The 16,143-nt window shown below is 36.3% G+C and overlaps 1 protein-coding gene across 2 annotated transcripts in view; it reads left to right on the forward strand.

Annotated features, from left to right (window-relative positions):
• Positions 1-11,137, forward strand: part of LOC136828602 (pro-epidermal growth factor-like) — a 16,146-nt gene extending 5,009 nt beyond the window's left edge. The window contains exons 5-9 of one of the 2 annotated variants that reach the window (XM_067086644.1): positions 66-182; positions 2,452-2,577; positions 5,484-5,606; positions 6,893-7,082; positions 10,816-11,137. In XM_067086644.1, coding sequence (XP_066942745.1) covers positions 66-182; positions 2,452-2,577; positions 5,484-5,606; positions 6,893-7,082; positions 10,816-10,879 — 620 coding nt within the window. In that variant the 3' untranslated portion in view covers positions 10,880-11,137. The remainder of the gene's footprint in view (positions 1-65; positions 183-2,451; positions 2,578-5,483; positions 5,607-6,892; positions 7,083-10,815) is intronic. The other variant, XM_067086643.1, reaches the window with a different exon arrangement.
• The last annotated feature ends 5,006 nt before the right edge of the window (positions 11,138-16,143 follow it).

Below are 16,143 nucleotides of genomic sequence, written 5' to 3' on the forward strand. Positions count from 1 at the left end.
ACTAGAAGTTTATTCGGGCCTAATTTTTCTAAGAAATATTAACACTAAGAGAATTATTTTGGCAGATGAATGTGAAGATGGAACACACAACTGCAGCGAAAAGGCCATGTGTTATAATCTCCCCATTGACTACACTTGTACATGTCTCCCCGGATACTCTGGCGATGGTTTCACTTGCGTTGGTAAGTCAGCATTTCAGCACCAAATGTTGTTTTGCATGGTTAAATGGTGAATCAAAACTAAGCCTTCCTTTGTCTCGAAATCTGGTGCGTACTTTGCCTTTCAAATCTGCATCATGGATGGTTACTGTAAGGTAGTGTCCACACTGCAGTTAAACATGGCACAAACAATCATCACGTACACATCACAAACAGGTTGAAAACAAGTCAACAACTTAAGTGGAGAACGTGCCTTTGGCAAATGCTGGATATTTGAAGCACTGGTCACAACTACTAATAAATCGTTAACTTGTATTCAATCTGTTTGTGGTGTGTGTGCGATGACTTGCCGACGTCTGTTTATGACAACCTGTACTGTAGTGTAGACGCACCCTAAGTATGGTCAAGTAAATCTATTGAAGGGAATGGATAAATTTAATTGACTGAACAGGTGAGCATTCTCTAAGCAATTTTTAGACCCGAAACAACATTTTGTTCCTTTTCTCTCCCACATATTACCATAACAAACAACTAACCTAAAATATAACACATCCAATAACCGGTGGGAAAGACAATAACCAATTATCAATGGTCTCGTCTCTTGAATCAAAATCAGTAAGTTGTTTGTAGATCAGTGTAAGAACCCTGGCTACCAATGCCTTCTGCTTAGTCTTTCCCTCCATGGTAACAGGGACCAAAGGTCACTCAGATATCAAAGACAAAAGTTTCCCAGGGGGGTGGGGGGGGGGGAGAGACGAGTTTCAAGCAGTTTCGCCTGATGCCTGGAAATCAGGCTATTGCTATTACACAGACAGGTGCTCGTGAACTTCGGAATTGCAATGCTGAATTTCCACAGCAATCGTCAGCTAACTCCGATCCACATATGAGCAAGCACACGAACTTACAGATATATATATATACATATATATATATATATATATATAATATATATATATATATATATATCTATATATCTATATATATATATATATATATATATATATATATATATATATATATATATATATATATATATATATATATATATATATATATATATATATATATATATATATATATATATATATATATATATATGTATGTATGTGTGTGTGTTGGCTGGCTGTTTCACTGGTCGGCGCTTTAAATTCCCAAGAAGGGAGTGATTGTTAAAATTTCGTTTCAAGGGATACTGCTTGACTATAATACACACACACATGCGCACACAAAAACGCACACTTAATGCACTTAATGTATATATATGTATATATCTACATATATATATATATACATATATATATATATATATATATATATATATATATATATATATATATATATATATATATATATATATATATATATATACATACACTGTATATACGTATTGAACATGGGGATTTTCTCATTTTCTAGTGAACAATGCATTAAATATACTTTGCATTACTGAAACCCTATTGAAAATTAGTCGCTTGGAAAAATGGTTAATTCAGCAACCTTTTTAATATTCAGTTAATTCTTTTTCCTCTTAACGCAGGAAATACTTTTCTTTCTAATTTAAAACCTCTATTAGATTTTAACTATATTTTAACAATGTAAATTTTTACAGTAACAAAATATTTAAATAACTGGGTTTCGATCTGTGTAATTTCTTTTACTATACCTAGAGCTCTTTATTAAGCCTATTTCCCTTGAAAGCATAAAATATATCCTGTTTTCATGCCCATATTTTGAGTTTTCTGAAAAGAAAACTATTGTGCCGGCTTTGTCTGTCCATCCGCACTTTTTTCTGTCAGCACTTTTTCTGTCAGCACTTTTTTCTGTCAGCGCTTTTTCTGTCCGCCCTCAGATCGTGAAAACTACTGAGGCTAGAGGGTTGCAAATTGGTATGTTGATCATCCATCCTCCAATCATCAAAAATACCAAATTTCAGCCCTCCAGCCACAGTAGTTTTCATTTTATTTAAGGTTAAAGTTAGCCATAATTGTGAGTCTGGCAACGATATAGGCCAAGCCACCACCGGGCCGTGGTTAAAGTTTCATGGGACGCGGCTTTTCCAGCAAAAGATAGATCTATTTTCGGTGGCCTTGATTATACGGTTAACAGAAAACTCGATCGAGCCGAAGAGAATTCGGCGCATTTTTTTACTTGTTTAATATTGCCATCTAATTAAGCCTTTTTTCTGCCCTTAGTAACAAAAACAGTTTCTTAATATTCCCCCAACTACTATGAATATAGGTATTTGTTAAACCACTTGTTCATGTGTTTTTATTCATTCGTGGTTCTTTTGCAGATATTGACGAATGCCAGACCCACCTCAATGGCTTATGTAAAGGGAATGAGACTTGCGTCAATACTATCGGAAGTTACGAGTGCACTTGTTCGGAGGGTTTCAGTAAAGTGGGAGACAGCTGTCAAGGTAAGATTCATATATATATATATATATATATATATATATATATATATATATATATATATATATATATAAAATATATAATGTGTGTGTGTGTGTATATATATCTTAATGTCTATATTTTATATATATGTATATATATCCCACATTTTTGTAATGCAAAAGAAGCTCTAAAGGACGTGACTAAAAAAAGTTTGTAACCTAATGCTCCAACCGAATTAATCTATTCCTATTGTAAGAAAACTATGGTATATACACATTGACAAAAAAATTAGGAAATATATATATATATATATATATATATATATATATATATATATATATATATATATATATATATATATATATATATATATATAATATGTGTGCGTGTGTTTCATACACTTTTTTGTAACACAAATTGAGCGCAAGGTTGTACAGTTTTTCATCCAAGTTCTCAGAACCTTCTTTGTATTATAAAAACACTCTTCCTTTATAGATTGCAGTTTTCTCATATTTATGAATACATTTATAACGATTATCAAATGTATTTCGTTCAGATTTCGTCTGAATAAACCTCAGTTTTTTTTTTATCCATTTTTCACCCAGTTATTCTGCCCTCATTTCCCAATAAATTTCTCTCGAGATGCAATGTTATCAACTCGAGTCTTTTGAACACTTGTACGTATTCGGCATTTGCTTTCCTGGAATTTCTTTCACTAGTTTTTCTTTTCACTCCATTCAGTTGACAGTATTTCTCTCAATTCTCTTTCCTGGTAAACCAGTTTCTGTTTAGACTCTCTCTCTCTCTCATGCGTGAATTTTCTGGTAAAAGAATTAGTTTCCTTTTGAGAAGCAATTATTTGCTGCTCGAGCCTGAACAAAATAAAGAAGGGGACTCCATTTACGAAAAAAACATCTCGTGGATCTATCCCATTTATGGCCTCTGGTAGACTTCTGTTTCCTTCTTTGGATCTTTCCTGGTTAGTGACCCCCAAGGGTAAAAATTTTTAACCCGGTATGTATCAACCTTTGCGGCGTGTTTAGTACAAGCCCGTTGGGGATTGCCGTAAAAACATAGACAAAAGACCGCAAATATCGTGAAGATAATGACCCCTAAAAATATTAGCCCAAGATAACGACCCACGAAAACCCCTGGGGGTCACTATCTTAGGAAAGATCTCTTCCTTGAGAGCCTCTCATTCAGCCGCCTCACTTCCTACGATCTTCCCTATTAAGTGGTCTATTCCCGTTTCAAATATTTTTTTCTTTTACAGTAGCACTCATTTCACTGGTTATCAACAGTGAATAGTCTTATTTACTATCTCAAACAAAAATCAGAACAGTTTTAACAGATATTTATTAATTACTAGGTAATCATCATAACTGATGATAATGGTATATATATCATCATTACAGTAGTTATCATAACTGATGATAATTATGTTATTAATTTCAAGAAACTTTTCACAACTGATAGTAATTAGTATCAGTCGTTGTAAGTTGTAGACTGGGTACAAATTCCCCCGATGAGGTTTGATTGGGTTTCTGCTTGGGTGCCTGTGTGTGTGTGCGTGTGTGTGTGTGTGTGTGTGTGTCACTAGGAAAGCCCAAAAACGGGGGAACATATCTTGATGAAATTGGCCTGATACCTTCATTAGGTGATCTACCTGAAATGAGTGACTTTTGTGGAAAACTGACTCATTGTTGATGAGTTGTCGCCACCAAAACCATCTCCTCTGTTATTATAAAAGATATAGAGATTTTCTAGGTTTAGATTCTGCATATCCTTCTACGTGTACGTGATATCATCTCCATTTCGATAAGACATAATGGTAGTTACCTTATAATTTAGTTTCCAAAGTTTGTCATTCAAAGGCCATACTTTAAGGCCATAGAATCAAAAGGAACTACAGTAGTATACCTATTTGAAAGCGCACGAGGTGACCAGAATTTCATTGATAATTACTTATTCCCATTTTTCTGGAATTTGACTTTGAATCACTCCAGTATTTTCGATGACAAAGCTGTGATATTTCGGTATAACATGACGCTGGTAAGGTAACGACCAATCTAATGAACATGTCACTGTATGCTGACGCCCTTTATAAATCCCATAAGAGCAAAAAGAAAATAAATATATATTAAAAAGTAAACCCCAGTATGCAATAACCAATGAATACATTAATTATTCTCAATTTTATTCTTTAATCCAAAGTTCGGTTTAATTCTCCTGGACCAGATTTCATTTCCCAACAGTGTGTTTTTCTGAATGTTTCAAATGTTAGGAAACCAATTCCATTCGCAACTGGTGAGGATTACTCCTTTAGATTAAATATCTATAGGAAACTAGGAGTCTGCAGTTACAAGAATTATTCCGAAAATGTTAAATTTTTAAGTTCTATTTATTCATTTTTCCTGAGACTTATGAAGAATCAGAATATTGGGTTACCGGCCGTATTCACGTTCTCGTAATGGAAACAAACTCTTACTCGGTTTTTAGTTTTCTATGAAAGAAAATTATTGTGTCGGCTTTGTCTGTCCGTCCGCACTGTATTCTGTCCACACTTTTTATTGTCAGCACTTTTTCTGTCTGCCCTCAGATTTTAAAAACTACTGAGGCTTGAGGGCTGCAAATTGGTATGTTGATCTTCCATCCTCCAACCGTCAAACATACCAAATTCTAGCTCTCTAGCCTCAGTATTTTTTATTTTATTTAAGGTTAAAGTCAGCCATGATCGTGCGCCTGGCAACGATATAGTCCAGGCCACCACCAGGCCGTTGTTAAAGTCTCATGGGCCGCGGCTCATACAGCATTATACCGAGACCACCGAAAGATAGATCTATTTTCGGTGGCCTCGATTATAAGCTGTAGCGGCTGTACAGGAAACTTTCTTCGGCGCATTTTTTACTTGTTTTTTCCCCTCACAAAGATATTGACGAGTGTCGTGAAGGTACGGATAGGTGCCATCGCCGTGCTATTTGTCAGAATACCGTAGGAGGATATTCGTGCCACTGCAGACCCCCTTATTCTGGCAATGGATTCACGTGCAATGGTAAGTATCTTACTTTTCAGTATAATTTTTTAGTGGGACTTGAAAAATCCGAGATCTCAGTTAAGGAAAGGTGTATGTTAAAAATGATGCCAATTATGCCACTATATATGCTGTATGCGCACAGACACACACACTCACACACACACACACACACACACACACACATATATATATATATATATATATATATATATATATATATATATATATATATATATATATATATATATATATATATATATATATATATATATATATATTATATAAGTATCTTACTTTTCCGTATCATTCTAGTGGGACTTGAAAAAATCTGAGATCTCAGTTACGTAAAGGTGTATGTTAAAAATGATGCCAATTATGCCACTATATATGCTGTATGCGCACAGGCACACACACACACATATATATATATATATATATATATATATATATATATATATATATATATATATATATATATATATATATATATATATATATATATATATATTAACTATCTTACTTTTCAGTTTTCAGTATCATTTTAGTGGGACTTGAAAATCCGAGATCTCAGTTAAGGAAAGGTGTATGTAAAAATTATGCCAATTATGTCACTATATATGTGCGCACACACACACACATATACTGTGTATATATATATATATATATATATATATATATATATATATATATATATATATATATATATATATATATATATATACGCATGAAAGTACCATTAAGATTTCGTTTTTTACTGGAATCGTAGTTAACAGAAACCATGAATACCTTTTGTTTTATTAATAAGTGGATGCTCCGAATATTGTTACCTGGGGTGATTCACTCATCAGTCACCAAGTAAATATTCACTCTGAAACTCGCGTGAATGGTAACCCATTCATTTCAGAGAACTTAGATCAATTTCTACTTTTTTTTTTTTTTGGTCTTTTGTTGGCGATGTTTGTGAAATAATGAATAACGCGACGTCTTCTCTTTCAATCATCATACTCATCACTTTGGCGATCATCAGTGGCATTAATCACTATAATTTTCATTATCGTAATGTTTACATTAATTTTCCTTTTGCAAGTTCCATGTTAGTTAGTAAAGAGAAACGTTCATAATCAGATTTTCATTATTACTGTCACTATATGTTCATACTTAATTAACTAATTAATTCTCGACTTCGTTGACCCATGACGTAGTAATTCCAGAACAACATATACAAGTAAACTTCTCTCAACAGTTTATTATTAATCAAATGAACTAATATTTAGGACTGATTAATAAGACGAACCAATTTTCAGGGCTGACGTGCTCAAAACCATCACTGCTCACGGAGAAGCACGGCTGCATCACGCTGAACTCTACTCCCATGAACTGGTTGTCTGCAAATGATTATTGCAAAAGGAAGGGAATGAGGCTCATGGAAGACATCGAGAGGCAGGACATGTTGGCCCTTCGCGATCACTTTAAAGAAGCCATGTCCAGTGGTAGGTAGGATTTATTAAAATGATACTTCTGTAAAAAGGTAATCAGTTTTTGGTCTTGCAGGAAAATAGATGGAGTTTCTTGAGGAATACTCGTACGGTGATTAAAATTGTACAGTCAGGGCTCTCATAAGGACGTGTGTGTGTTTGCGTGTATGAAGCTGTATTTCATACCCGCAAGTAAACACCGTGTGTCTCGTTGTGTCGCTCGTTGTATCGTTGGTACTGCATAGCGAAACGATGAAAGGCGGTAAATGTTCTAGTTGGGACTTCCCAGATTACAAGAATGGTTCGGTTATTTGGTATGAATCTCAAATGAGAGAGAAACAAACACACACACACACGCACATACACTTACAGAGAGAGAGAGAGAGAGAGAGAGAGAGAGAGAGAGAGAGAGAGAGTGTTTGGTATATCAAGACTGCATTGCTCACTGCTAACACTTTAACTGGCCATTCAAAATGGTCTTGTTATAATTATAATTATTCTTCTCGGTTTTTCTAAGTCTCTGCAAAACTATCTTGATAACTTTCTCGTTGTAAGAAAACCTGCAAGTTTCTTGACACTTCCTTGAGGGAAATAAACTACATATCGTATTAATATTTATGAATGTTGATTCAAACGTAATCAGGAGTCCCCCGTACTTCGAATTCGTATAATTGGGTGTAGAGAAAATCACAATCTATTCTTGTACATCTTATATCTAAAACAAATCATGACAGAGAGTTATAGCCCTTATCCATATATGTCACAATTCTCTGCAAAGTTCTCTTAATGGTATTTTGCTACTTTTCTTCCATATACATAATCTTATGGTTTTCAGTTGAAGTTTCTTGCTACAGTAAATAACATTTACTAACACAACTCTCTATCAAGTTTTGATGACACTTTCACTTGCCTTGTAATTTCATATATAGAAATGTATCTTTTTTTTTGGCATGTCATTCTGTATCCTTTTGCAACGCATTTTTTGCAGCCGCTAATACTTTTTGTGAAGTTTTAATGGAGCCACTAGTGATTAAGCACCTTCAGGTAACTGTTGGTTGATGTATTTACCAATTAAAAGAAGTAGATAATGAAACACTGAAATTTTCGACGTGCTATGGAATTGTTGCTTAGCATGCCTGTCATTCCTAAGATTATCAGAAGCAAACTAAAAGGAAGACGAGTATTATATACTTTTTCCTTTGTGTATCATTCATAGCCTCTGCATAAATAAAAAGCTTCTTAGGATTCGTCCGTCTTCTGTTGTGATGCTGCTCCCAGAGCGGAGGCTTTTTTGATGTGACCTGTCTCTCTCCTCCCCGATTCCTGTATGTCTCACGTCATTCTTTTGAAGTCTTCACGAAATTCTTTATTCTTGTTGTATACTCGTTTGGTTTAGCATGATCACATATTGCGGATGTTCACTGCGAACTGGGATGCGTGTCTAAAGACGGAGTGGAGTTTAAAAAAAAAACACAAATATATTTAGAAGCAAAAACAGTTTCGGGGCGTCATGCTTCCTCTTCAGACTGCCTCCACCCTGGAGAGGCTGAAGTCGTTCGCTAAATCCACGGTTAGGCTTCTTGCATTTTCACTAAGATTAAAGCCTGCTTTTAAAGCAAATAAAGGTGAATGATTTAAAGAATGCTATCTCTAAAGGCATTCTGAACTTAACTTGCAGTTCTTATAACCTGACACCCAAGTATCGAACAATTTCCAGGAAAAGATTATTTCTTAACGCCCCCCCCCACAACACATCAAAGTCTACAGATAAGTCTAGACCTTCATTTCAGATACACATCCCTCCGCCATCATGTCCCTCCTTTGTGAAACGAGGGTTTTGAATATTTTATAACGGGAAGATGGATCGTAACTGATCTCCCACGAGAGATATTAAGCGTCACATGACAATCTCTGACAGCGTCCGGATAAGAGTAGCTGCGCTATTTCGCCCTCTTGGGAAACTGGGTGTTTTGTGCATGAAGGCGAAAGCAGGTCTGTACCGAGGGGGGCTGGGGGGCAGGTCGAACGATCTCCACAAAAATTTCTGGAAGTCCATATTTTCTGTGACTATCCTTTTCACTGAACTGTACTTGCAAAGTAATAAATAACAATCTTTTGTTTTTTTGGTAAATCTTCCTTCGTAAATTTTGTTATTAAACATTAACATCATTCTTTAATAGTAGGAAATACAAGAGTGATAATAGGAATATGATATAGGCCACCATATTTGTAGATTTTAGTTGAGAAACGATAATTTTAAAGCTGTGGTACGATAATCTGGTCAGAGAAATTTGACGACACTGCAGCAAGGCTGCCGAAACGTGGAATTTACGTCATCGAGACGGCTAATCTGCTCCATTTTCAATATTTCATCTTCTATATACCTATATATGCAATGACATATATAGAAGAAAAGGTCCAGTTTTGGGAAAAACGACCCCCCCCCCATTAAAAAACTCTGGATACGGGCCTGGAAAGAGACCTGGTTAGTTGCTGCTTCTTTTTATTCAGTTATGTGTGGGAGTTTTCTCCACGTAGAGTGACCGATATTTCATTTCCTTCTTGTAATATGTTTTTTACTAACATTTTATTGCAACCTTGGGATTTATCACAAAGCAAGACACTACATAGGCACTCCAGTGGAAAATCATGTAATTTTTGTACTGCGACACATTTGTATTTTTTATGCAATAGGTTAGTAGGCGATAAAGAATCAGTCTATATACCACTCACTCTCTCTCTCTCTCTCTCTCTCTCTCTCTCTCTCTCTCTCTCTCTCTCTCTCTCATCAATCGTTTTTAATTAACAGTCCTTTTCACCCTTATTTACTTGCAATTTGACTACAGTTGATCAAATAAACTTATGAAACGGATTAAGTGAATTAGAAAAACTATCCTTTCAATATTTAGAATCTACGAAATACAGAGGAAAACTAAAGCTCTTTAACAAGTTGTTTCCGTGTGAGTTGGCTGTTCCTGTTTAAAGACAAGACAACAGTCTGTGCAATTTTCATCTTCTAACGCTGGGATCAAGATCTCGTAGGTGACCATTGATACTGTGAGGCCAGGTGGGCGAATATTGACACCAAAGCATACTCAGAAGGATTCCCTTGTGTTATTTAGAATGTGTTTTACAGAAATTGGAATAGTTCAACCCCAGTGTTCCTGTCTATCATTCTTTACCCCTGTCTTGTCTCCCGTCTCCTTTTCTGTCATACCTGGAATAGCTTTCATGTTCGCATTTTTGGGTGTGAATTAGCAAACGAAGTAATATGGAATAAGCAATGGTTAAGTAAATGCTAACAACTGAGAATTTGGACGACGCAACGTTACGCGTGAAAAATGTCATGGTTGTATGTTTTCTGTTCATATCATGCATCAGCATCTTCACAGAAAATCATTTATCCACCACTCGTTTATTTCTCACATATCTTCCACGTCTAGTTCTCCTTCATTCTGTCTCGTTTCGGTCATATATCTATTTGACTGTTGCATTTGTAACTAGCTTCAACTGGTTTTCTCTTGAAGTGCTTTGGTTTGTTTAGTTGTTGAACTTCATTTCAGTAAATTTTTTCGTCTTTTACAAATTTTAAGCGTTTCGCTTTTGTAACTTTGAAGCTTGTTATTCGTTGCTGCTTCGCTTGTCAGAATTAAAACCTCTGGGTGAATTTTTGCAGACAGTGTAATTATCCAGCCGGTGCATATATTTTCATTTTTTCGCGTTCAAACTTCCCTTATTTTTTTTCTTTCCAGTGACGCAAGCGTGGGTTGGCTTTACCGGGAAAATATGGATGACGTCAAAAACTCCTGTGCCTGAAAATCTTTTGGCTGTGAATGAAGGAGCATTGGATTCAGGATGTGGATTTTTGGATATAAGACCCGGCGATTCTTTTGGATTGTGGGATTATCCTTGTACAGGATATGAATTCTATTCATTCTGCCAATCCCTCTGATAAAGCAGCCGTCTATATGATGAATATCTTGCATAATTTTTTGGACTGAATTCATTAGCCATTTTCTTAAGTATGTGCCGTAGAAATCAATTTCATCAATAATAAAAAAAATATCTGCATTACGTTTGTGTGAGATTAATTAAAACCAGATACCCAACTGAGCAGAGAGGAAAGATAAGAATATAATAAGTTACACATCTCCGCCCTATTAAGAACGTTTATAATCATGAGAATTTTGTTCCCTGTACCTCTATCCTTGCAAACTGAGGCTCTGTGCTGAATAAAACAATATTATGATTCTTGTCTTTGAGCCTCTTACTTTAATGGAAGCCATCCAAAAGCCAAAATGTTTTGAGGAAGAAAAGTTTTTGATAAGGATGTACCAAATTCAACTCGTAAGTCACATACAGCCAGAGGCGGATAACTTATATATCTGAACAGATGTTATTTACAGGTGCCATGCTCGAAATGTTGGTCCCGCTACTCGTAAATTTAAAGGTATTCTCGATAAAACTGCAGCGTTTTTTAAAGTATGATTTTAATTTTAGCCATGACTAATGGGATTAAAAACGTTTATCATCAGATTTCTATATTCATCCTTTTCAGTGATTAATATCTTCATGCTTCTCCCATGCCAGTCCCGCTGCTCTCTTGCAACCGTCTCTTCCGCCAATTTTATCCAAATTCTTTGTCTGCAGACTTTAGTGCTTTCCTCTGTACACCTATTGTTGGCTTTTCATCTGATCAGTTCATATAAGTCACTGTTAGCTGCATAACATCAGCCGACTATCTATTCGAAAGGTGTTCCCGCGGCTCTCTTCTCTTTCCAAGCAGTTCCCGCTCTTAGTGATACCTCCACCCGTCAGGCCATCATTTCCTACGTAGTGTAAAATTCAGTAAATCTCGAACTGAAAGATTTGGTGACTCCTATCTCGCTACTGCCAACATCTAGATTGTTCTTCGTGCCTTCTTTTTACCTGACACTTAATAAGTCTTGACGAGAGCGTAATCTTGACCTGTATATCTTTATCCAGAAGGAATCGTGGCCTTTGTTTAATAGGTGCTTTAAAGACAATAATCATCATATCATTTCTGTAATATTTCATGGCTGATCGAGAAAAGAAAATTCTTTAGAGAATAGGAACTACAACGCAAAAGACGCGAATTCTTTTTGCGCTGAAGACAGTAAATTCGTCATATTTAACCTAGTCCTGTGAATATACGTTAAAAAATGATAGATATTGTCTTGATTCACTGTTAATCGACTACGATATCGTCCATGCTATTGCCTTACCAGCTACGTAAGCAACTACGGACGTTGATTTAACTCTGAAATTACGCTCGTCCATTGGTACAAATATAATAGAAACTGGTTAAACTCTGACGTCGACCACTTTTATCTCCGTGTCTGAGTTCCAAAGACGACCCTTTCAAAAAGGGCACCATTTTATCTCCTACCTACGTCTGGGAAGTGAATAAAGAATCCATTTCCGTGGGAGAAATGTCTGTGAAAGGATAAGAAATTGGTTTCAAATACTGTTACGGCTGGAGGTCTCCCCATTCTCAGCCTGGGGCGGTTCCTCCGACTGAAAGAGTCTAACGTCGTTAACTTCCATGCCAAAGTGACTGCGATACTCGGAGAGGAAGAAGAAGAAGAAAAAAGTTCTCTCTCGTCTTCTTTGACTCGTTCGCTTGTCAACATTGCGAGGTTATAGAGTCAGGGTATGTAAGACATACTGATATTGGGAGTCCATACTGCATCTCTCTCTCTCTCACCCTCCTTATAAAAATTTAGTGTGTCTATCAGTTGTCATTAAAATATATATATATATATATATATATATATATATATATATATATATATATATATATATATATACATACACATATATATATATATATATATATATATATATATATATATATATATATATATACACACACACATATATATATATATATATATATATATATATATATATTTTATAAATGACAACTGATAAACTCTCTCTCTCTCTCTCTCTCTCACTTTTTCCCTCTTTCTCCTTCCTAACGCTCACTCTACTCTCTCTCTCTCTCTCTCTCTCTCTCTCTCTCTCTCTCTCTCTCTCTCTCTCACTTTTCGCCTCTTGCTCCTCCCTAACACCCCCTCTACTCTCTCTCTCACTTCCTCTCCCTCTCACTCTCTCACTTCCTCTCCCTCTCACTCTTTCTTCCTCTCACTCTCTCCCTCTCCCTCCCTCTCTCACTCTCTCTCTCTTTCTCTCTCCAACCCCTTCTCTCTCTTTCCTTCTTTCTTCTCCCTAACACCCACTCTACTCTCCCTCTCTCACTTCCTCTCCCTCTCACTCTTTCTCTCACTTCCTCTCCCTCTCACTCTCTCTCTCTCTCTCCAACCCTTCCTGTCTCTTTCCCTCTGTCTTCTCCCTAACACCACCTCTACTCTCTCTCTCTCTCTCTCTCACTTCCTCTCCCTCTCACTCTCTCTCTCACTTCCTCTCCCTCTCACTCTCTCTCTCTCTCTCTGTCACCCCCTTCCCGACCCCCACCCCCTTTGGTGCCATTAGTGTCTTACCCCCCGCCCCCAGTATTCTTTTCCAGATAGTAAATCATATGTATACCGAAATTAGGTATGATATATTCGTAAAGTTACTAAGTCTACGGGCATATCTAGCCGCATTTCATGGGCAGAACCCGCCCCCTTTCCAGGAAACCCTTCCCCCCGCCACTTTTGGTGCCCTTTGGTGCTAGTGATGTCTTACTCCCGCAGCGCTGATTTCTAGATAGCAAGTCATACGTATATCAAGTTTGGTTGAAATTGCTCAATGCGTTTCAGAGTTATTGTGGCACACACATATACATGCATACACCCATTTATATATATATATATATATATAAATATATATATATATATATATATATATATATATATATATATATATATATATATATATATATATATATATACATACATACATACATACACACACACACATATATACTGTATATATATATATAATATATATATATATATATATATATATATATATATATATACTCGCTGAGTCGTTTGTACTACAACGCGACTTGGCAATGTATGCAGCAACTGCGGCAATTTAACGAAGAAAAGGAAATTAAAATAAATGTTGGTTTCTGTCCTCTATGAAAAAAAGATTACAAGAAACGAACAGCTTACGCGTAATTTCCGGAAAACAAGAGGTCATCAGCTTTCCTCTTCCTTCAAAACCCTCTACTTCCATGAACGTGAAAATGTCACGATGGCGAAAGTAAGTAAAATAAAGCACGGAAATCATGAGTAACCTTTCTCTCACTCTGAACAAAAATAAAAGGGGGGTTTGTCAAGCCAACGCCGCCAACAGTTCCTTTGTCTGCCTTTACTGACAGTTGAAAAAGTCATTGGAAATCATTCTAATTTCAAGTTTTACGCTTACACTATAAAGCTTTGTGAACCTCTAACGACCAGTTTCATCAATTGACATTAATGGAATGGAATGGGAAATAAAATCTAGGCCAAAGGCCAAGCAATGGGGCCTATGAGGCCATTCGGCGCTGAAACGGAAATTGAGAATAGAAAGGTTTTAAAGGTGCAACAGAACAAAAATCTCGCAGTTGCATTATGAAACAAATTGTTAGGAGGGGGTGGAAAGTAAGATGGAAGAAAGAGAATAAGAACGGAGGTGCAGTAAAATGAATGGACGGGTTGCAGCTAGGGGCAGAAGGGACGCTGCAAAGAACCTTGAGTAATGCTTACGGGAGATAAATATTAACGGTTATCTTCCTTTATATTCAAGCGTATTCGTTAAAAGAAATATTTTTATGTTTATCTGGAAGAGTCTTTAAATTATGGCAAAAATAAAACAGCTATGCTTCTTCTCGCGTCTGTTTTTTATTCACTTATTCAATTTTTTTAAAAACTGAATCAACATTGAATTTTGAAGGATGTAAACCACGGGGAGACCGGACTTGCTCATTAAGAAGAAAATGAAGCGTCTGTTGGACTTCCCATGACATGTATAGTTTACCAGCATTCAAGTCAAGAGTTGAACAATGAACAAGCAGTGCTCTGACAAAAGAAAAAAAAAGTTTACGTGCGTGCGGCTGAAAAAGGTTACACTAAAGACTAACATTAAGTAAATTCTCTCTCAGTATCTCTCTCTTTATCTCTGAATTTCACTAAAACAGAATTTTCGAAGACCATTCATTTTTCCTTCCCACTTTTCTCTTTTATATTCCAGTCAACCGGACGCAAGAAATCATAAACTTATTTAAACATAACTATACCTGAAGCTAAAGCTTATAAATCCACAGAATTCTTTTGACGAAAACACTCAAAATATATATCAGACCAAGGAAATATATCTGAGAAGAAACATATCCCAGACAAAGGAAATATATCAGAGACTTAAGAAGTATATCCGTGACCAAAGAAATATATCAAAGACCGAACTTTCCTCCGAGACTTGTTGGCCGCCGTCTGGGCCTCTCATCAATGAGGCGACCTGGGCCAGGAGGTGCTAATAGACGCTAAAGGGGAACTAAGCTGCCTCTATGTGACGGAGGACGTGTTTCATACAAGAACAAAAGAGCACTTACGAGAGACCCTCGTGCCTTCATTCTCTCTCTCTCATATACACACGCACACACACGCATACGTGTACACCATCTTGAAACATTTTCATTTTTTCTTCTAAGATTTTGGTTAACTTCTCTCTCTTTCTCTCATCAAGATTTTGGTTTACATTTCTCTCTCTCTCTCTCTCTCTCTCTCTCTCTCTCTCTCTCTCTCTCTCAAATATGTATGTTCTCACGTGTCTTTTTCCCTTCAAATATTTTGGCCTCCTTGTGCTTCTCTCTCTCTCTCTCTCTCTCTCTCTCTCTCTCTCTCTCTCTCTCTCTCTCTCTCTTCAGATATGTATGTTTTCGCGTGTCTTTCTTCCTTCAAATATTTTGACTTCGTTGCGCATCTCTCTCTCTCTCTCTCTCTCTCTCTCTCTCTCTCTCTCGCTTCGAAAATGTATGATCTTACGTGTCTTCCCTCAAATATTTTGGCTCTCTCTCTCTCTCTCTCTCTCTCTCTCTCTCTCTCTCTCTCTCTCTCTCTCTCTCT

Source organism: Macrobrachium rosenbergii, chromosome 43, assembly GCF_040412425.1.
Source record: "Macrobrachium rosenbergii isolate ZJJX-2024 chromosome 43, ASM4041242v1, whole genome shotgun sequence".
NCBI lineage: Eukaryota > Metazoa > Arthropoda > Malacostraca > Decapoda > Palaemonidae > Macrobrachium > Macrobrachium rosenbergii.